Source organism: Saccopteryx bilineata, chromosome 5, assembly GCF_036850765.1.
Source record: "Saccopteryx bilineata isolate mSacBil1 chromosome 5, mSacBil1_pri_phased_curated, whole genome shotgun sequence".
NCBI classification, from domain to species: domain Eukaryota; kingdom Metazoa; phylum Chordata; class Mammalia; order Chiroptera; family Emballonuridae; genus Saccopteryx; species Saccopteryx bilineata.
The window spans coordinates 195666817-195689249 of record NC_089494.1 but is presented as its reverse complement, the minus strand read 5'-3'; the positions used below and the strand labels follow the sequence as shown (position 1 = coordinate 195689249).

Sequence of the window (22433 nt, the reverse complement as noted above, 5' to 3'; positions counted from 1 at the left end):
ATGACCCAGCTATCCCACTTTTAGGAATATACCTCAAGGACACCATAGAACGGCTCCAAAAGGAGCAATGCACCCGCATGTTTGTGGCAGCATTGTTCACAGTAGCAAAGATCTGGAAACAGCCCAAGTGTCCTCCAGAGGACGAGTGGATTAAAAATCTTTGGTATATATATACTATGGAATACTATTCAGCCATAAGAAATGATGACATCGGATCTTTTACAACAACGTGTATGGACCTTGATAACATTATACAGAGTGAAATAAGTAAATCAGAAAAAAACTAATAACTATATGAATCCATACAGAGATGGGACATAAAAATGAGACTAGAGACATGAACAAGAATGTGAAGGCAAGAGGGGTGGGAGTGGGGGTAGGGGGGAGGGGGCGAAGAAGGAGAGAGAGGTTGGGGGAGGGGAGGGGCACAAGAAAACCAGATAGAAGGTGACAGAAGACAATTTAACTTTGGGGGAGGAGTACACAGCACAATCAAATGTCAAAATAATCTAGAGATGTTTTATTTCAACATATGTACCCTGGTTTATCAATGTCACTGCATTAAATTTAATAAATAAATTTAAAAAATTATCTGGAAAAAAATATATGGAATTGTTTCAAATAGTCAAGTTATCTTTTCCAAAAAAGCCTATTCCCAATGAGTCTGGAAAGAAATCCTTTCCATTTAGGAAATTAACACTATTAACTCCCCTTAATAATGACTGGTAACAAAATGATATAGGTAATATTGGTGATTCTATTGTAATACTAATAACTAATTCATACAAAGTGACTCCTGAGCACCAAGTACTGTTCTAAGAACTTTACATCATTAATTCACTTGATCCTCATAAAACCCTTTAGGTAGATACTGCTGTGATCTCCATTTTATAATTGAGTAAAGTTAGGCACAAAGAGGTTAAATAATTGCCCAAGCTGAGATAGCTAGTATTAACTGGAAAAGGATTCATTTCTATGAAGGAGGCTCATTGTTCATTTAAGTAAGATAGTTATTTTGAAATGCAGATGATTATTATCCAAAGGGCTTGATCTTACTGTACCCCTTTCCAGGAAGGTCATTTGTCACCCAGCACTGGCTTGGGTAATTTCTCCCTATTCTTTTGACATAGCTAAGGCTTAATCAACGATAGTGGCATCAGTTTGAATAAAAGATAATTTAAAATAAACTTAAAAATGTCCCCAAACTTTAGGAGGTTCTCAAGTCTTGGCTGAATTAGAATTTTATTTTATTTTTTTAGTGAGAGAGGGAGAGACAGAGACAGAGACAGAGAGAAGGACAGATAGGGACAGACAGAAAAGGAGATGAGAAGCATCAATTCTTTGTTGTGGCACTTTATTTGTTCATTGATTGCTTTCTCATACGTGCTTGATGGGGGCAAGGGCTCCAACGAAGCCAGTGACCTTGGGCTAACGCCAGTGACCATGGGGTCACGTCTATGATCTCATGCTTAAGCCTGCGACCCCGCACTCAAGCCAGGTGAGCCCGCGCTCAGGCCAGGTGAGCCTGTGCTCAAGCCGGCCACCTTGGGGTTTTGAACCTGGATCCTCTGCGTCCTAGGCTGACACGCTACCTACTGTGTCACTGCTGAGTTAGGCTGAATCTGAATCTTTATACTGTATTGAATCAAACAATCCAGTAGTGAGATCTGGAAAGGTGTACTTTAAGGAATTTGCCCAGGTAATTGTTACTGACCTTTCTACCATTACCGCATTTAGTTAACAAGTACATTTGTACATTTAGGAATGTGTTCAGAGGAAACCCTATTATATATAGGACATCTCAGTTGTATACAGACAAGGCAAATAATGCTTTGTAGAAATAGATACGTCTCTGTCTATGACCAAAGCCTGATAAACAGTTAGGTTTATCCTGTCTTCCTAACTGAGTTCTTTGACTGGACCTCAAAAGACCCAGTCAGTGATTCTGTAGTGCCACTCAAGGATTTAGCTATATCAGAATCAGATAAGTGAGGAGTGGGTGCTCAGGGTACTAAACAGGCAAATTCCTGGGCCCAGCCCTCAACCTCCTGAAAGAAAAACTTCTAGGGTGCTTAATTTTTATAACAAGCTCCCCAGAACACAATCAAGTCTGGAAATCTCAGTTCTGGGTTTTAGTTCTGGGTCTGCCACTAGCTAGCTGTACAACCTTAGGCAAATCACAAAACTTCTGTTAGTTTGTTGTCTGCACCATGACTGGATCGTCTCCAAAATCCTTCCCACCTCTGACACGGTGATTCTAACCAAACTAAAATTTCACCTTCTCCGCCGAGTTGTAAATATCTTCCCGGTTGCTGCAGTCTACCACAAAGGCATGAGCATTGGCACCCAGCTTCCTGCATTCAGCAGCTGTTTCCTCAATTCCGTGCTGAGAAAAGAAGGCAAGGAGAACAAAACAAATGATATGAGCATGTTATATAAACAGCTGAGAATCATTAAGAGTGTCAGATTATTTGAACATTGGGCAACTCAGCTGACCCATCTTTTTGGCAAGGATGCAGGTACACTTTGCTCTCAGTACTCCAAAGAGCCTCTTTTAGTTGGCACTGAATTTAAAGCAAGCTTTTAAAAAGAAGATAAAAAGCTTAAAATACTAGTTTTGTACTATGACTTTTACATTGTGAATATATATATGTATGTCTGTGTGTCTATTCCATATCAGACTTTAAAGAATAACATTAAGCTCTTTTTCTGTCACTACAAACTAATTATGGATATCAATTTTTTGGTTGTGAAGTAAATAAATCAGTTAACTACAATTCTTTCATTCATTCATTCACTCACTCATTTTTTCCTACATGTTAATGTGTAGGCCATATTTATAATGCTTAGAAGAGACTTGTGGACACAAATATTAAAGAGTCAGAGTCCTGACCTCAGAGAGCTCACAGTGTAATATAAAGGAACATAAAATAAACATAGTATTTAGGTACGACCATAAGAGATTGTTATAATTCTCACTAATATATTGAGATAAGTATAATAATAGAGCTATATAGAAGCAATCAATGAGTGCACGACTCTATACAGAGTGCACACTCTCTATATAGAGAGTTATGGGAACACAGAGAAAGGGCGTGCAGTGCAATTCAGGAAGAAGAGGTACCTGAGTGAGTCTTAAGGGTGAGTAGAACAGCCGTGCAAAGAGGAGGCAGAGGATGTGTGGCATAGTGTAAGTAAAGGAACAGATAGGAGATGGGTTCTCTGGGGAAGCACTAGCAGATTGGCATTGCTGGGTCATAAAGTTCAAGGCCAGTGGAAGTTTAAATTATAGCATATTATATGTATATTAAGTGTGCATTATTTCATATAATCCTCCAGCCCTCTAAGGTAAGTACCAGTATTTTATCCAGTTTGCAAAAAAGGAGCCTAAAGCTCTAGGGAGTTACCCATGATATTGGGTAAGTTATTCATGAAGAAGTGGAGAGCTCTGATGAATCTGACCACACCACAATAGCAGGCACCTCCTTGACTACACCAGACTAGACCGAGCCTAGTTCGCATCTTTCTTTGCACAGTAACTATTTAATGTTTATTTTTCTTACTAGAGTGAGGGCATGGGAACTTATTTACTATTTGCCACTGTCTTTTTAATATCTAGGCAATACTCAGGAAGTATTTGTTGATTGCTCTCTCAATCACTCATTCATTAGGTTGGATTTCTTCTACTTCACATCCCAGGAATTCATTTTTTTTTTCCCATTGATTTTAGGGAAAGAGAGAATGAGAGAGCGAGAAGCACCAACTCATTATTCCACTTAGTTGTTCTATTTGGTTGTGTACTCATTGATTGCTTCTTGTACGTGCCCTGACCAGAAATGGAACCCACAACCTGGGAGTGTGGGAGCCAAGCTTTATCCATTGAACCACCCAGCCAGAGCCCATGAATTTTTCTTTACACCATTGGATGTGTAAGGCAGCAATTTTCAACCTTTTTCATCTCATGCCACACGTAAACTAATTACTATAATTCTGCAGCACACTAAAAATATATATTTTTTTACCAATCTGACAAAAAACTAGATATCATTTTGATTGACTTACAAAAACCCCCTTAATTACCTACCCTTTCTGTGCCACTGTGACTTTATTCCTTTTTTTTTTTTTTTTTAGTGAGAGGAGGGGAGGCAAATAGACACCCACATGCGCCCTAACAGGGATCCACCCAGAAAATCCACTAAGGGTGATGCTCTGCCCATCTGGAGCTGTTGCTCTTTTGCTTAGCAAACTAGCCATTTTTTAGCACCTGAGGCTGAGGCCACAAAGCCATGCTCAGAGCCCGAGACCAACTCACTCGAACCAGTCAAGCCATGGCAGCAGGAGGAAGGGAGAAAGAGAGAAATAAAAGGAGAAGGGGAACAGTGGAGAAGCAGATAGTCATTTCTCTTGAGTGCCCTGACTGGGAATCAAACCTGGGACATCCACATTCTGGGTCCAAACTCTACAATGAAGCCAACTGGTCAGAGCCTCCACAGTGACTTTTAAAAAAAATTAGGTGCCAGCCCTGGCCAGTTGGCTCAGTGGTAGAGCATCGGCCTGGCATGCAGAAGTCCCGGGTTCGATTCCCAGCCAGGGCACACAGGAGAAGCGCCCATCTGCTTCTCCACCTTTCCCCCTCTCCTTCCTCTCTGCCTCTCTGTTCCCCTCCCGAAGGGAGGCTCCATTGGAGCAAAGATGGACCGGGCGCTGGGGATGGCTCCTTGGCCTCTTCCCCAGGCACTAGAGTGGCTCTGGTCACGGCAGAGAGATGCCCCGGAGAGGCAGAGCATCGCCCCTGGTGGGCAGAGCGTCGACCCCTGGTGGGCATGCCGGGTGAATCCCGGTCTGGCGCATGCGGGAGTCTGTCTGACTATCTCTTCCATTTCCAGCTTCAGAAAAATACAAAAAAAAAAAAAAAAAAAAAAGAAAGAAAAATTAGGTGCCTGTACTTGTACATAAGGATTTCTGGTATGAAGAATTAACTGATTAAATGCAACTTTGTTATGTGGCATGACCAATAAGATGCAACTGTATTATTTGACATATATTATATATATGGTTTAATATGGCATTCACAGCAGAGGGATACTGTTGTGTTGGCTGTTGTAAATTTCTTCTTCTTTTTTTTTTGACAATCTAAGGGAAAAGAGGACAGTGCCCCTGACTAAAATAGTCAGATATTGCATGTTTTAAATATTCTAGCACCATACTGAGTGAAAGTCACTGGTGTAAGGTATATCTTTTCAGGCTTTCCTGGAACCTCTTTGCACATCAAACCCGGGCCAAATAAAAGGCAAGATTGTAAGTCCTTCTCTCTTCCTTAAACCTATACCTATTCTTGTAAAACTCACATTGAAGACTATTTTTATTTTGAAGATTTTATTTATTGATTATAGAAAGAGGAGAAAGAGAGAAAGAGAGAAGGGGGAGGAGCGGGAAGCATCAACTTGTAGTAGTCTTGTAGTAATAGCTTCTCATATGTGCCTTGACCCGGCAAGCCAGGGATTTAGAGATGGCAACCTCAGCATTCCAGGATGATGCTTTATTCACTGTGTCACCACAGGTTAGGCTATTTATTTATTTTTAATTTATTGATTTTAGAGAAGGAGAGAGAAAGGAAGAAAGAGAGACAAAGAGAGAAAGAGAGAGATAAATATCGATTTGCTGTTACAGTTATTTAGACATTCATTGGTTGACTCTTGTATGTGTCCTGACCGGAGAGCCAACACACAGTTTTGGTGCATTAGGACAACTCTCTAATCAACTGAACTACCTGGCCAGGTCCTCTCTTTTTTTTATTGTTTTTAATTAATATGGGATTATTATTATTACTATTATTATTTTTTTTTATATTTTTCCAAAGTGAGAAGGAGGGCCAGACAGACTCCCGCATGTGCCCTACGGTGATCCACCCGGGCTGCCCACCAGGGGGCGATGGTCACTGCAATCAGAGCCATTCTAGAACCTGAGGCGGAGGTCATGGGGCCATCCTCAGCGCTAATGCCAATTTTGCTCTAATTGAGCCTTGGCTGTGGGAGGAGAAAATATAGAGAGAAAGGAGAGAGGGGTAAGGGTGGAGAAGCAGATGGGTGCTTCTCTTGTGTGCCCTGACCGGGAATCATCCCTAGACTTCCACAAGCCAGGCCGATGCTCCACCGCTGAGACAACCTGCCGAGGCCAATATGGGATTTTTAAAAATTACTCTTGAAAATTATTTTGGCATAATAATATTGCTTTCTTAGACTCATTTACCTCAATAATTGCAGGGAGGATTATAAAAAACATTTCCTCAATGATCAAGAGAAAGAGAGAGAGAGAGAGAGAAAACTCGTTGGTGCACGGGGACGACGCTTTATTCACTGAACCATCCAGCCAGGCGGATTTTTTTTTAATAGGTACAAATCTCTTACTCTTTGAATATGCTAGCTAAAACTATTATTTTTTTTATTTTTTTATTTTTTTTTATTTTTTTTTATTTTATAATTATTTTAATGGGGTGACATCAATAAATCAGGATACATATATTCAAAGATAACAAGTCCAAGTTATCTTGTCGTTCAATTATGTTGCATACTCACCACCCAAAGTCAGACTGTCCTCTGTCACCTTCTATCTTGTTTTCTTTGTGCCCCTCCCCACCCCCTATCCCTCTCCCATTCCCCCCTCCCCCCCGTAACCACCACACTCTTATCAATGTCTCTTAGTTTCACTATTATGTCCCACCTACGTATGGAATAATACAGTTCCTGTTTTTTTCTGATTTACTTATTTCGCTTCGTATCATGTTATCAAGATCCCACCATTTTGCTGTAAATGTTCCGATGTCATCATTTCTTATGGCTGAGTAGTATTCCATAGTGTATATGTGCCACATCTTCTTTATCCAGTCATCTATTGATGGGCTTTTTGGTTGTTTCCATGTCCTGGCCACTGTGAACAATGCTGCAATAAACATGGGGCTGCATGTGTCTTTACGTATCAATGTTTCTGAGTTTTGGGGATATATACCCAGTAGAGGGATTGCTGGGTCATAAGGTAGTTCTATTTTCAGTTTTTTGAGGAACCACCATACTTTCTTCCATAATGGTTGTACTAATTTACATTCCCACCAACAGTGTATGAGGGTTCCTTTTTCTCCACAGCCTCTCCAACATTTGCTATTACCTGACTTGCTAATAACAGCTAATCGAAAAGGTGTGAGGTGGTATCTCATTGCCGTTTTGATTTGCATTTCTCTAATAGCTAAAGAAGATGAGCATCTTTTCATATATCTGTTGGCCATTTGTATTTCTTCCTGGGAGAAGTGTCTATTCATATCCTCTTCCCATTTTTTTATTGGATTGTTTGTTTGTTTGTTGTTGAGTTTTATGAGTTCTTTGTATATTTTGGATATTAGGCCCTTATCTGAGCTGTTGTTTGAAAATATCATTTCCCATTTAGTTGGCTTTCTGTTTATTTTGTTATCAGTTTCTCTTGCTGAGCAAAAACTTCTTAGTCTGATGTAGTCCCATTCATTAATTTTTGCCTTCACTTCTCTTGCCATTGGAGTCAAATTCATAAAATGCTCTTTAAAACCCAGGTCCATGAGTTGAGTACCTATGTCTTCTTCTATGTACTTAATTGTTTCAGGTCTTATGTTTAGATCTTTGATCCATTTTGAGTTAATTTTTGTACAGGGGGAGAGACTGTAGTCCAGTTTCATTCTTTTGCATGTGGCTTTCCAGTTTTCCCAGCACCATTTATTGAAGAGGCTTTCTTTTCTCCATTGTGTGTTGTTGGCCCCTTTATCAAAAATTATTTGACTATATATATGTGGTTTTATTTCTGGACTTTCTATTCTGTTCCATTGGTCTGAGTGTCTATTTTTCTGCCAATACCATGCTGTTTTGATTGTCGTGGCCCTATAATAGAGTTTGAAGTCAGGTATTGTTATGCCCCCAGCTTCATTCTTTTTCTTTAGGATTGCTTTGGCTATTCGGGGTTTTTTATAGTTCCATATAAATCTGATGATTTTTTGCTCTATTTCTTTAAAAAATGTCATTGGAAGTTTGATGGGAATTGCATTAAATTTGTATATTGCTTTGGGTAATATAGCCATCTTGATTATATTTATTCTTCCTAGCCAAGAACAAGGTATATTCTTCCATCTCATTATATCTTTTTCGATTTCCCTTAACAATGGTTTATAGTTTTCATTATATAAGTCCTTTACATTCTTTGTTATGTTTATTCCTAAGTATTTTATTAAAACTATTATTTTTTTGATGTGATTAAGATTGCGCGATCAGTGAAATCAAGTTCCGTAGGAAATTTCAAATTATTTTCATGGGAAAAGTGGGGGTAAATTTACAATGTCTAATGGGCAACAACTGAGATTCTTATCATCAAGTCCATTTATCATGTGATGATAAATATGCTAATTAACCAATGTTCCCCCCCCATCTATCAAATTGTAATAATAATTTTTTTCTACTACTTTACAATTATTCTGTAAGGGGTTGTTGCCTGCAAAATGCAAACATGTCCACAGATTAAAGGTACCAGGAAGTAAAACAGTACTATTACCTTATTTATATCCCACAGAACCAGTCTGCTTTTGAGTTTGGCAAATTCATAGGCAGTCAGTCTCCCGAGTCCATGCCCAGCTCCAGTAATCAGGACGATTTCTCCAGCGACTGATTTTCTCCTCTTAGGAATGAAAAGCTTCAACAAAGATTCTAAGATGAAGACAATCAGTAAGGGCAGAAGCAGGAGGATGTACAGAAATAACTTCATTTTTGTTGCTGCGAAGATTTGTTTTGTTTACAAACTACTCCAAATTGCTTGGGGGAGAGGGAAGTGGGTCGTTACTTCTAACACCGGAGATAGTAAAAGCCCAGAGCAAGGAAAGGCTCCTTGATCCAAAAGAAGAACTCTGAAACCATTCCTTCCGCTGGGCTGGGCTTGGTCAGGTCCTTTGCAATTGGCTCAGGCTGCGGTGCTGAGGGACAGCTCCCAGGCTCGGAAACTGGGAGGGACAAAGTCCGGAGGAGAGCCAAGCTTCCTCGTTCTGCTTCGCACAGCCCCCATGAGCTGCGCGGCTCCGGTCATCTTTAACCCGGTTTCTCCCGGTCTCGTGAGCCAACCTTGGAGCGTTAGTGGCCACTTGTTTTCCAAAATTTGGTCAATTCCTCTGAGAAATGCTGCTTCCTCACATTTTAGTATGAACTAAGCAGGATTTTTGGAGGACAGAGGAAATTTTGTCCTTTCAGGAAAATCGATAATCAAGACCCAGAAAATCTCTGATCCTATTAAAGGGGATCGTTTCCACGAGGAAAAGCTGTATATTTGGATAACCTTTTTTCACTCAACCTATTAGAATTTGTAGGGGAAAAAAATATATAGTACCCTTTAGTAACTGTATATTTATCCAAGTTAGTAAATCACTGCCCACAGAATGGGTAATACAATAGAAAAATTTTGTCTGAAGATTATAACTTGTGCTCACGTCGGCAGCACATACTCTCTAATTGCAAGGACACAGAGAAGATCTGCATGGTCATTGTGCAAGGATGACAAGCAAGATCGTGAAGTGTACCATATTAAAACAGCAATTTTTCGTTTAGTAACCTATACATGCGAGTGTTACTATGTAACTGGTGATTAAAAAAAAAAAAATCCCAGCGAGTGGTTATTGAAAGGAAAGACTAAACTCTGGGCTTGTGCGCAGTAAGAGTTTAATGTCTGTCTATGTATTTTTCCAATTCAGTTCATGACGGTAATTGAATTGGGGCTTTTTGCAAGAGAGTACAGTGTTTAGGAAGAAACTTCTGTTGGCTCGTTGAATAATGGTTACTCCTTATACTTGAGGCAGGAAAATTATTAGAAATGGAAGTTCATGAATAATTTATATTCCTGCCTCTTGCTTAAGCACCTTAAAGTGACACCGTGGAGTTCTTGAAAGTTCTGAATCTCTTCAGCCGATCTTTCTTATGACTCCCAAATCTGTTCACAGAAGTACAAACATACTTATAAAAAGCATACAGTTTCCAGAGTTTATTTCATTTGATTTTCAAAAAGCCTCCTAGGAAGCTTAGGAAAAAAATTTTTCTCTTTATTTTATAAATGAATAGATCAGTTAGATTGACTTTTTAAAGTTCCCACAGAAAGTTAAAACTTGGAGCTAGTCACAGGGTCAGTGTCTGTCAAACTTGTTTTGCCAGACAAACCTGTAGGAAGAAATCACCTTTTCCATGGTGACTTCATGTATGTATATGTGTTTCCTTTTGTATATGCCGGCCTAAATGTACAGTGAGGCTCTGACTCTATTTGTTCTCTTAGAAAATTGTATTAAGAAAAAACTGGGTAGTTTTGACGCACTAAGTTGACCGAGGAAAGACAAAATCCAGTGTTCATACCTGAATCCCATATGTGTATGTGACTGGCCCTCCCTGAGCATGTGTTCTAATTTGTAAAATTAGGATGTTATTGGTACCCTACAGATTTTTGTTAAGTTGAAATGAGTTAACATAAAGCACAGAACTTTATCTACTATTCATCTCTGTGTAAATTATAATTAACAGTAATATAATTAGAGGGTGAATGGTTTAGTGAGTGATGATTAGCCACTAATTTGATATAGTGGTAAAGTATGTGATTTTATACTATACTACTCACAAAAATTAGGGAATATTTTATAGCTTCATACTCTTTTTGAAATATTCTCTAATTTTTGTGAGCAGTATATATTTGTGGTTTAAAAAATACCTGTCATTAAGAGAGTGTTACATATTTTATATGTGGAGCATCCTAATTTCATGCTGCCTTCCCACCTGTTGTAGTGACATTAAAAAGATAACAAAATAAGGGATTCCTCAACAATGTTTTGAGCACTTGCTGTGTGTGGCCAGGCATTTTGTTGAGTGCTTCACATACCCAATGGTTCCTTTTATCCTCTCAATAACCTTAGCAGTAAGCTCAGTTGAGATCTCTATTACATGACTGAAGAAAGAAAGGATTAAGAGAAATTAAGCAAATGATCTGAGATCATAGTATAAATGGTAGAGTTGAATTTAAGCCTAGGCCATTATGACTGTGCTAGGTTGGCTTCTTTCTTAGGGCAAACAAGAAAAGCTAAATGAGTTCTAAATCACTATTAAAATCCAAAAGGATCAAAACTCCCACTATTTATAACTCCAAGAGCATTCATAGCACCTCCTCCTATCATTAGATTACATAACAGACTAATTAGCAAATAGACTAAGAGTACAACTGTTAAACAAATGAGTTTTAATTCCTGCCAATGTTTTTATTAGCTATATAATATCTGGTTAATTATTTACCCTCGTCTGAAGTCTTAGTTACTTCATCTGTAAAATGGATGCAATAGCAGCTTGCTTGAGTAAATGAGATATTTAAACAGCACACAGCATGACATCTTACATACAAATGTACATAATGAATGATAGCTATTACTATAGATGAACTGGTCATCTGTAAGGCTCTAGCTCTGTAGAATCCTAGTGGATTCAGAACAAAACACCACCATACTTAGCAATTACACAACCTCTTCTTTTCCTGTTACTCTAAAACCTACCGAGGAAGAACATCCAGAACCGATTGCCAGACCACTGCTAAAGGTGGTACTTCAAATAGTTTTCCTGCCCTTCTGAGTTAGAAGCCTTCACACTTGACTCTGGAATCTAGATTTAAGAGCTGGAGGGAATTAGATGTCAGCCTGTCCAGCCGCGTCTTTTTTCCTCCAAGTAATAAATCTATAAATTCAAAGTAATGAGTATATCTGGTTTAAAAATGATTCAACAGGGCAGATATTAAAAACACAGTTTTCGTCAGATATTTGTCTGAATCCTCAGATAAACTACTGTTAATACATTTAGCTGTTCATTGCAGAGACGACTTACAAGCCTCTAATATAAACTTATGGTAGACAGTAGACATTACAAATATTGATCAACTTAGGGCCTACGCAACTTACGACCATTCGACTTTACAACCACAATCGCTAACCAGGGCTGCTCCCCTTCTGGCAGCGCAAGCATTTCCCAGCTGGGCGTACGACAGTGTGGACCAGCTTCCGGCAGCACTACCATCTCCATGTGCACCATTTCAATTGTTATCCCAAACTCGGTACAGCAATTTGTGTTTTGTGTCTTGGATATTTTTCATCAAACCCCTCCTCCCAAGATGTCTACCAAGAGGAATTTGTCTTTGCACATATTAAACCAGTACTGGTAATGCAGTGTTTTACTTAAACCTGACGAATGTGAAAATAAGAAACAAAATGGTGTAGAGATCATACAAACGGCATAAAATGAACAAAGAAAATTATGGTATATAATAATAATGAAAGAAAATTATGATAAAATATGACTTAAAGATTTTTATAACATCATTTCACAGTACTCTACATAGAGCCTACTCAACTTACGATCAAATCGCGATATGACCAGTCTGTCGGAACCAATCATGGTCATAAGTCGAGCACTAGCTGTAATCGGTTTTCTCCTGTAACAATTGAGGATATAGCTCACTCCTCTCCTAACTCCGTCCTCCCCATATATCCTTTCCCAATATAATTATGTCATTATCTCTATTACTTTTATATGGTCATATGTGAAACTTTTTATATCTTATTCCAGCAACTACCTGCTAAAACGTTTGCCTTCCAATTTTGAAAGAGGCAGGTATACTCTTTTCTTCTCATCTGTCCATTTCTACTCCCCAGCTTCTATTATCTGTACATCTACTTTTTTCTTGAAGTTATTGGGGTGACATTGGTTAATATAAGAATTATATAAGTATAGGTGCACAATTCTATAATCCATCATCTGTATATTGTATTGTGCTCACCACCCAACCATGTCTCCTTCCATCACCATCTATCCCCCCTTTCCCCTCTACTACTTCTGCCCACGCCCCTTTCCCCTTTACTGCTGTCTGCCTATGGGTTTTGTTTTTTCTTTGCTGAATCTCTTCACCCTTTTCACCCAGACCCCCAACTCCCCTTCCTCTGACAGCTGTCAGCTTGCTCCCTATGAGTCTGTTTATATGATATTTTGTTTGTTTATTTGTTCATTAGGTCCCACATATGAGTGAGATCATATGGTACTTGTCTTTCTCTGACTGGCTGATTTCACTTAGCATTATGCTCTCCATGTTCATCTATATTATTGCAAAGGGTAAGAATTCCTGCAAATTTACCATGTCAGGGCTGAAAATATTTATTTTCTATTTTTTAACCGTTACATTTTCTGTGCTAGGTCTACCTGTTGTTTGTGAAATCTGAGAGTCAACAAATAGCATTTACATTCTTGTGATTAACAACAGTGACCTTACTCAGACTGATACTACAAATAAACTGTGTGGGGTGAACTAGACAAGAGAAAATTCACTGTCATCTCAAAACTATTCATCACAGGTCTTTCTGAAGCCTGAGGCAGCATAGTGCTAGAGCAAAAACTCTGAAGTCAGGTAAGAATTCTAGCTCCATTATTCTCTAGATCAGCAATTGTAACCTGTGTGGTGCAAGAATTTTTAAATCATGCAATACCTGACTATTTAGGGCACTGATCTCTTTTTGCTTAGATTGTCAAGTAAAAAACCGACAACAGCCAATACAACAATAGCTGTATGGTGTGAATAAATAAAAATTATGCCTGTTTTATTTTGTTAGATCGACAAAAAATATATATTTTTGGTGTGCCACAGAATTTTAGTTACTAGTTCATGTGTGCCATGAGATGAGAAAGGTTAAAAATCGCTGCTGTAGATGTGTGAATTTGGACAAGTCATTTAAAATCTTTGTGCCTCAGTGTCCTTATCTATAAAATTTTAGTAACTACTTTGTAGGATTCTCAAGAACATTAAAAGAGTTAGCACATTAAAGCATTTAGAACAATGCATAGTACAGTGTAAGTACTATATGAATTTTTAGAAAATGTTTATTGTATTGATCTTGGAGGAAGAGAGGAAGAGAAATAGAGACAGGATCATCGATCTGCTCTTGTATGGGCCCTGACCAGGGAATGAACTGGCAACCTCTGCACTTTGGGATGATGCTCCAACCAACTGAGGGATTAGGCCAGGATGAGTAGTATATGAATTTTGAAAAACATTATATCAAAAAATGGCTTTAGACACTCTCATCTAAGAGAAAAATCTGGAAGTAATCAATGATGCAAAAAAGTTGTTCTGACAAAGTTATTCTGTGCCGGGCCCCTTATTTTTCTTAAAATTGTTCTGAGAATGTAATTAGGGACCTAAATTCAAATGCTCCCGTTTTCTTTATTTAGGATTGAATAAAGATTCAGTTAAGCTCTCCAATGTTATTTTCTCCAATAATCTCCTTTATTCCACATTTTCTCATTTTGCAGGCTAGGGTAAATGAAGCAACTGTCTTTATTACAAACTGCACTGCAATGTAAAATGCACAAACTGTTATTCTTGAAAGTAGGTGAAAATCAACTTAGAAATCGCAGGTAATAAACTCATTTTTAAATTCAGTAATTCATTTATTGAAAAAAATAATTTAAAAAAAAAAATTTGTATTAATGGTAATGGGATGACATTAATAAATCAGGGTACATATATTCAAAGAAAACATGTCTAGGTTATTTTGTCATTAAATTATGTTGCATACCCCTCACCCAAAGTCAGATTGTCCTCCGCCACCCTCTATCTAGTTCTCTGTGCCCCTCCTCCTCCCCCTAACTCTCTCCCTCCCTCCCTCCCATGTCCTCCCTCCCCCCACCCCTGGTAACCACCACACTCTTGTCCATGTCTTTTAGTCTCGTTTTTATGTTCCACCAATGTATGGAATCATATAGTTCTTGTTTTTTTCTGATTTAGTTATTTCACTCCGTATAATGTTATCAAGTTCCCACCATTTTGCTGTAAATGATCTGATGTCATCATTTCTTATGGCTGAGTAGTATTCCATAGTGTATATGTGCCACATCTTCTTTATCCAGTCTTCTATTGAAGGGCTTTTTTGGTTTCCATGTCTTGGCCACTGTGAACAGTGCTGCAATGAACATGGGGCTACATGTGTCTTCACGTATCAATGTTTCTGAGGTTTTGGGGTATATACCCAGTAGAGGGATTGCTGGGTCATAAGGTAGTTCCATTTGCAGTTTTTTGAGGAACCACCATCCTTTCCTCCATAATGGTTGTACTACTTTACAGTCCCACCACCAGTAAATGAGGGTTCCTTTTTCTCCACAGCCTCTCCAACATTTGCTATTACCCGTCTTGTTGATAATAGCTAATCTAACAGGGGTGAGGTGGTATCTCATTGTAGTTTTGATTTGCATTTCCTAAATAACTAATGAAGCTGAGCATCTTTTCATATATCTGTTGGCCATTTGTATCTCTTCCTGGGAGAAGTGTCTGTTCATGTCCTCTTCCCATTTTTTTATTGGATTGTTTGTTTGTTTGTTTGTTGTGGAGTTTTATGAGTTCTTTGTAAATTTTGGATATTAGGCCCTTATCTGAGCTGTTGTTTGAAAATATCATTTCCCATTTAGTTGGCTGTCTGTTTATTTTGATATCAGTTTCTCTTGCTGAGTAAAAACTTTTTATTCTGATGTAGTCCCATTCATTAATTTTTGCCTTCACTTCTCTTGCCATTGGAGTCAAGTTCATAAAATGTTCTTTAAAACCCAGGTCCATGAGTTTAGTACCTATGTCTTCTTCTATGTACTTTATTGTTTCAGGTCTTATATTTAGGTCTTTGATCCATTTTGAATTAATTTTAGTACACGGAGACAGGCTGTAGTCGAGTTTCATTCTTTTGCATGTGGCTTTCCAGTTTTCCCAACACCATTTGTTGAAGAGGCTTTCTTTTCTCCATTGTGTGTTGTTGGCCCCTTTATCAAAGATTATTTGACTATATATATGTGGTTTTATTTCTGGGTTTTCTATTCTGTTCCATTGATCTGAGTGTCTATTTTTCTGCCAATACCATGCTGTTTTGATTATCGTGGCCCTATAATATAGTTTAAAGTCAGGTATTGTAATGCCCCCAGCTTCATTCTTTTTCTTTAGGATTGTTTTGGCTATTCAGGGTTTTTTATAGTTCCATATAAATCTGATGATTTTTTGTTCCATTTCTTTAAAAAATCTCATAGGAATTTTGATGGGAATTGCATTAAATTTGTATATTGCTTTGGGTAATATGGCCATTTTGATTATATTTATTCTTCCTATCCAAGAACAAGGAATATTTTTCCATCTCATTGTATCTTTTTCGATTTCCCTTAACAATGCTTTGAAATTTTCATTATATAGGTCCTTTACATTCTTTGTTATGTTTATTCCTAGGTATTTTATTTTTTTTGTTGCAATCGTGAAGGGGATTATTTTTTTGAGTTCATTTTCTAATATTTCATTGTTGGCATATAGAAAGGCTATGGACTTTTGTATGTTAATTTTGTATCCTGCGACCTTACTGTATTGGTTTATTGTTCCTAATAATCTTTTTGTGGAGTCCTTCGGGTTTTCGATGTATAGGATCATATCATCAGCAAAAAGTGATAGCTTTACTTCTTCTTTTCCGATATGGATGCCTTTTATTTCTTTGTCTTGTCTGATTGCTCTGGCCAGAACTTCTAGCACCACGTTAAATAAGAGTGGAGAGAGTGGACAACCCTGTCTTGTTCCTGATTTAAGGTAGAAAGTCCTCAGTTTTATACCGTTTAATAGGATGTTGGCTGATGGTTTATCATATATGGCCTTTATCATGTTGAGATATTTTCCTTCTATACCCATTTTGTTGAGAGTCTTAAACATAAAATTGTGTTGTATTTTATCAAAAGCCTTTTCTGCATCTATTGATAAGATCATGTGGTTTTTGTTCTTTGTTTTGTTGATATGGTGTATTACGTTAACCGTTTTGCGTATGTTGAACCATCCTTGAGATTCTGGGATGAATCCCACTTGATCATGATGTATTATTTTTTTAATATGTTGTTGTATTCGGTTTGCCAGTATTTTGTTTAGTATTTTAGCATCTGTATTCATGAGAGATATTGGTCTGTAGTTTTCTTTCTTTGTGCCATCCTTGCCTGGTTTTGGTATGAGGGTTATGTTGGCCTCATAAAATGTGTTTGGAAGTATTGCTTCTTCTTCAATTTTTTGGAAGACTTTGAGTAGAATAGAAACCAAGTCTTCTTTGAATGTTTGATAGAATTCACTAGTATAACCGTCTGGGCCTGGACTTTTATTTTTGGGGAGGTTTTTAATAGTTTTTTCTATTTCCTCCCTGCTGATTGGTCTGTTTAGGCTTTCTGCTTCTTCATGACTCAGTCTAGGAAGGTTGTATTGTTCTAGGAATTTATCCATTTCTTCTAGATTGTTGTATTTGGTGGCATATAATTTTTCATAGTATTCTACAATAATTCTTTGTATATCTATGATGTCTGTGGTGATCTCTCCTCTTTCATTTTGGATTTTATTTATTTGAGTCCTGTGTCTTTTTTCCTTGGTGAGTCTTGCCAAGGGTTTGTCAATTTTGTTGATCTTTTCAAAGAACCAGCTCCTTGTTTTATTGATTTTTTCTATAGTTTTTCTGTTCTCTATTTCATTTATTTCTGCTCTGATTTTTATTATCTCCTTTCTTCGGCTGGTTTTGGGTTGTCTTTGTTCTTCTTTTTCTAGTTCCTTAAGGTGTGAAGTTAAGTGGTTTACTTCGGCTCTCTCTTGTTTGTTCATATAGGCCTGAAGTGATATGAACTTTCTTCTTATTACTGCTTTTGCTGCATCCCAGAGATTCTGATATGTCGTATTTTCATTTTCATTTGTTTGTATATATCTTTTGATTTCTGCGCTTATTTCTTCTTTGACCCATTTATTTTTTAGAAGTATGTTGTTTAGTTTCCACATTTTTGTGGGTTTTTCCCCCTCTTTTTTTGCAGTTGAATTCTAGTTTCAAGGCTTTATGATCAGAAAATATGCTTGGTACAATTTCAATTTTTCTAAATTTGCTGATATTGTCTTTGTGGCCCAACATATGGTCAATTCTTGAGAATGTTCCATGTACACTAGAGAAAAATGTATACTCTGTCGCTTTGGGATGAAGTGTCCTGTATATGTCTATCATATCCAGGTGTTCTAGTATTTCGTTTAAGGCCACTATATCTTTATTGATTCTCTGTTTGGATGACCGATCTAGAGCCGTCAGCGGTGTATTGTGGTCTCCAAGTATGATTATATTTTTGTTAGTTTTTGTTTTAAGGTCAATAAGTAGCTGTCTTATATATTTTGGTGCTCCTTGGTTTGGTGCATATATATTAAGGATTGTTATGTCTTCTTGATTCAACTTCCCCTTAATCATTATGAAATGACCATTTTTGACTCTGAGTACTTTTTCTGTCTTGTAGTCAGCATTATTAGATATGAGTATTGCTACACCTGCTTTTTTTTGGGTGTTGTTTGCTTGGAGTATTGTTTTCCAGCCTTTCACTTTGAATTTGTTTTTATCCTTGTTGCTTAGATGTGTTTCTTGTAGGCAGCATATAGTTGGATTTTCTTTTTTAATCCATTCTGCTACTCTGTGTCTTTTTATTGGTAAGTTGAATCCATTTACATTTAGTGTAGTTATTGACACTTGTGGGTTCCCTTCTGCCATTTTATAAATTGCTTTCTGTTAGTTTTGTATCTTGTTTGATTCTTCTCTTTTGTTTTTCTATCATTTGTTTTTGTTTGTTTGTGTTCCATACTTCTTTCCTCTGTTGCTACCTTTTTTAAGTCAAGTGTTTTTGTGATGGTTTTTTCAAGGGTGGTTACCATTAAGTAATGAAAAGGGTACCTACCATATTCATTGTAGTACCCTATCTTATGAGTATTTCTTCACTTCATCGTCCTTTGCTACTGTTAATCTCCATCTTCTCCCCCCTTTTTTTCCTTTGTTGTCACAGTTTAAGTTTGGTTTTATTGTGTTCTTGGTGGAGCTGTTACTTGTGGTGTTGTTTTCTTTTGTTCTTTGAATCTGGTTGGAAAACCCCCTTTAGTATTTCCTGGAGTGGGGGCTTTCTGCTGATAAATTCTCTCATCTTTTCTGTATTTGTGAATGTTTTTATATCTCCTTCGTACTTGAAGGATAGCTTTGATGGGTATAGTATTCTTGGCTGAAAGTTCCTCTCTTTCCGGGCTTTAAATATTGGGGTCGACTCTCTTCTAGCTTGTAGAGTTTCTGCTGAGAAATCTGATGATAATCTAATAGGCCTTCCTTTCTATGTTGTACTCTTTTTTTCCCTGGCTGCCTTGAGAATTTTTTCTTTGTCATTGGTTTGTGTCATCTTTATTATGATGTGCCTTGGAGTGGGTTTGTTGGGGTTAAGAAAACTCGGTGTTCTGTTTGCTTCTTGAATTTGAGGCTTTAGTTCTTTCCACCGGCTTGGGAAGTTCTTGTCTATTATTTGTTTGAGTATATTCTCCATTCCATTTTCTTTCTCTTCTCCCTCTGATATACCTATTATTCTTATGTTATTCTTTCTGATGGAGTCAGACAATTCCTGTAGGGCTTTCTCGTTTTTTTATTATTTTTAAGTCTCTTTCTTCTTCTCTCTGTTGTGCCTCAAGTTGTTTGTCTTCTATTTCACTAATCCTATCTTTAATCTGGGCTGTTCTGTTAGCTAAGCTTGTTACCTCGTTTTTCAGCTCGTGAATTGAGTTTTTCATTTCTGTTTGATTTGTTTTTATAGTTTCAATTTCCTTGGTAATATATTCTTTGTGTTCATTGAGTTGTTTTCTGATCTCCCTATATTGCCTTTCTGTGTTTTCTTGTATATCTCTGAGTATTTTTAAGATTTCTATTTTAAATTCTCTGTCATTTAGCTCCAAGGCTTCCAATATGTTAAGTCTTTTCTCCATAGATTTTCCACATCTATTTGTGTTACCTCTCTTTCTTTTTTATCCATAATATTCGATTTCCTTTTTCTTATTGGCATCTGAGGGTGGTCTTGTTGATAGCAGTAATTAGAATTAATAAAGAGTAAAAAGTAAAAAAATAAAAATAAAGGTAAAACACCCCACAAAAAAAACTGTAATAATTTATTATTTCCCCCTTTTTTCTTTCTTCTCTTTCCCTCCTCTCCCCTCCTCAGGGAAATATCGTGATGACCTGTGAATTATATTATGCTAAATGTAACAAAAACTGCCTATAATGGAGGGCCTGATTTGGGGTGAAGAATTCAAGGGGCAAAAAAAAGGGAGTAGGGACCTACTAAATGCAAAAAAAAAAAAAAGGAAGAAAACCTTAGACAAGCATAAGATGATTTGCTTGTAAGTGATGGTCAACTAAGAGATATAATGAGAGGGACAAGAGGGAACCAGAAAAAAGGAGGAAAAAAAAGAATACTAAAAAAAAAATAAAAATAATAAGTAAAAATCTGTTGTATTAAGTGGAGCGAAGACTAAATACAATGGAGACCTTGGGTTGGGAGGAATGCTAGTGAGTTAAAAAGCAACGTAAAAAGTACCCAAAATGCCACAAAATAAACAAACAAACAAGAAAAAAACAAAAACAAAAGTGAAAAAGGAAAATAAAGCCAAAAAAATCCCTTGAGTCCCAAATTAACTAATTTGTTCGTGATTGAGGATTAAATGTGAGGAAAGTAAAACGAGAAAAGAAAAAACGAATAGAAAGAAAAAAATAAGAAAAAGAGAAAAACGAAGGAAGAAAAAAAAAGGAAGAGAAAAAACCAAAATAAAGCAAAACAAAAAAAAAAAACAAAAGAGGAGAGAGTGAGAATTAAGTGTTTTGGAGTATAACCTTAAAGGAGGGTGAGGATGAAGAAGAGAAATAAAATGTAACACTCATGGGTAGTGTAGTTCAAGAAAAGGGAAGCATAAGATGGGCAGAGAATAGAAGGACCGAGGTGGAGGAAATAGAAATAATAATAATAAAGGCAATAAGATAAAAGAAACAAACAACAACAAAAAAATTAGTGGAACAAGTTGTAAAGTCTGTGGATTTTTCTTGATTTTGAGAGGTTAACTTCTTCCTTTTTCTTTTCTCTCCCTCTTCCTGGTCGGTGACTCTGTACCCCAGGCTCTGCCCCTGTGTCACACTTAGGTAGGGATTTGCAGTTGATGGGATTCTATGGCAATGTCATATAATTGTCTTTAGTCTTGCTGGTAGTCAAGGCTTGTTGGCGTTTGCAGGGTCCAATGATGAGAGAGTTTGCTTTCCTGGGTTCTCTCTCCTAGTCCCCCCTTCCTGAATTAGCAGCCTGGTGATCCAGCTATAAGGCTGCAACTGCTTCTGCCTGGGGAGTAAGAGGCTCAAAGAGCTGGGAAATCCCCATTCTATCCCCACTCAGCGCAAGGCGTTGGGAAAGGCTCTGGCAGTCAGAGCCTCCAGTGTAATCAGGCAGGGGTGGGAGTCAATTGTTGTCAAGGTGACTGTTTAGCGCCTAGCATTCAGTTGGACCACTCAACCCAGGCTTTCCACACTTTGTAGCCTGTTTTGGCTGGGAAGAAGAGGCACTAGTCTCTGCTTGCAACTAGTGTAGTATATAGATCTTATTATCTGCCAAGTCCCTCTTGTTAGCATTTATCCCTGAATATGGAGGCTCTATCAATCAGAAGTTGCCCCCGCCCCTTTAGCGAGAGGCACTAAAAAATATCACGCCTCTTGTCTTGGATTGCTGAACGGAGAGAGATCTTATCAACTAGAACCCGTGGGTGCGCGGATTTCATGGGTTAAGCTAATTTCAGTGATTGGGTCCGCAGCTGTGCTCCCGAAGGTATTTTAGGCTGCCTGCGCGCGCCCCTCCCCCAACGCTTGATTGTTAGCTTGAATGGCTGGGTGAGGTGCCCAGCCCACAGAGAGAATCTCCCAAGTAGGGAAGACCACCCTGGTGCCTCTCCCGCTGGCCCCGCTGCTGGCGGCTGGGGCGCACCTGGCGCAGGATAATGGGGTACCCTGGGTGTGCGGGCCAGTAGGGCGCTCTGGGCGCGTGGATTGCCCAGGGCACGCGCGCGAATGGGGTGCTCCGGGCACTGGTGGCTGGGGTCTCTCACTCGCAGTGCGCGGGCCGCTGGGAACGTTAGCGGTGCTCGCTCTGCAACCAGACTGGGCGCGCGCTGGCGGCTGCTCGCCGCTCCCGAGTGTGGGCTGACTCACCACCGGCGCAATCCCTCCGCGGCTTGAATGAACGTCCCTGCGGTAGCTTCCTCTACACCCTCGTTTCTCAGATTCAAGTGATAACAGTCCTTTCGCTTTCAGTTTGTGTGGAACTCTGGAATGCTCCGAGGATAAATTTTTCTGTTTCTAGTTGATAAATTTGTTGTGATTTTGGGGAGATCTGTCGGACGTGCTGCTCACGGCGCCATTTCCGTGATGTCACTCTCGAAAAAAATAATTTTATGTTACTTATTAATTGAATATTTAGATTATTTTCTGATTTAAACATAAAAACAAGAACTTATCCATA

The 22433-nt window shown here is 38.2% G+C and overlaps 2 protein-coding genes and 1 non-coding gene across 3 annotated transcripts in view; 1 reads left to right on the top strand and 2 right to left on the bottom strand.

The window, feature by feature from the left end:
* The window catches only part of LOC136306223 (estradiol 17-beta-dehydrogenase 11-like), a 44497-nt gene extending 35710 nt beyond the window's left edge, over nucleotides 1–8787 (bottom strand). The window contains exons 1-2 of the mRNA XM_066232592.1: nucleotides 8563–8787; nucleotides 2279–2386 (exon numbers count right to left, since the gene is read on the bottom strand). Coding sequence (XP_066088689.1) covers nucleotides 2279–2386; nucleotides 8563–8772 — 318 coding nt within the window. The 5' untranslated portion in view covers nucleotides 8773–8787. The remainder of the gene's footprint in view (nucleotides 1–2278; nucleotides 2387–8562) is intronic.
* A 689-nt stretch (nucleotides 8788–9476) lies between these two features.
* Nucleotides 9477–9583, top strand: LOC136307126 (U6 spliceosomal RNA). The gene has a single exon (XR_010725813.1). It is a non-coding gene; the product is annotated as a U6 spliceosomal RNA (small nuclear RNA).
* Nucleotides 9584–12161: 2578 nt separating this feature from the next.
* The window catches only part of LOC136306610 (estradiol 17-beta-dehydrogenase 11-like), a 179036-nt gene continuing 168764 nt past the window's right edge, over nucleotides 12162–22433 (bottom strand). The window contains exons 5-6 of the mRNA XM_066233076.1: nucleotides 12425–12501; nucleotides 12162–12250 (exon numbers count right to left, since the gene is read on the bottom strand). Coding sequence (XP_066089173.1) covers nucleotides 12162–12250; nucleotides 12425–12501 — 166 coding nt within the window. The remainder of the gene's footprint in view (nucleotides 12251–12424; nucleotides 12502–22433) is intronic.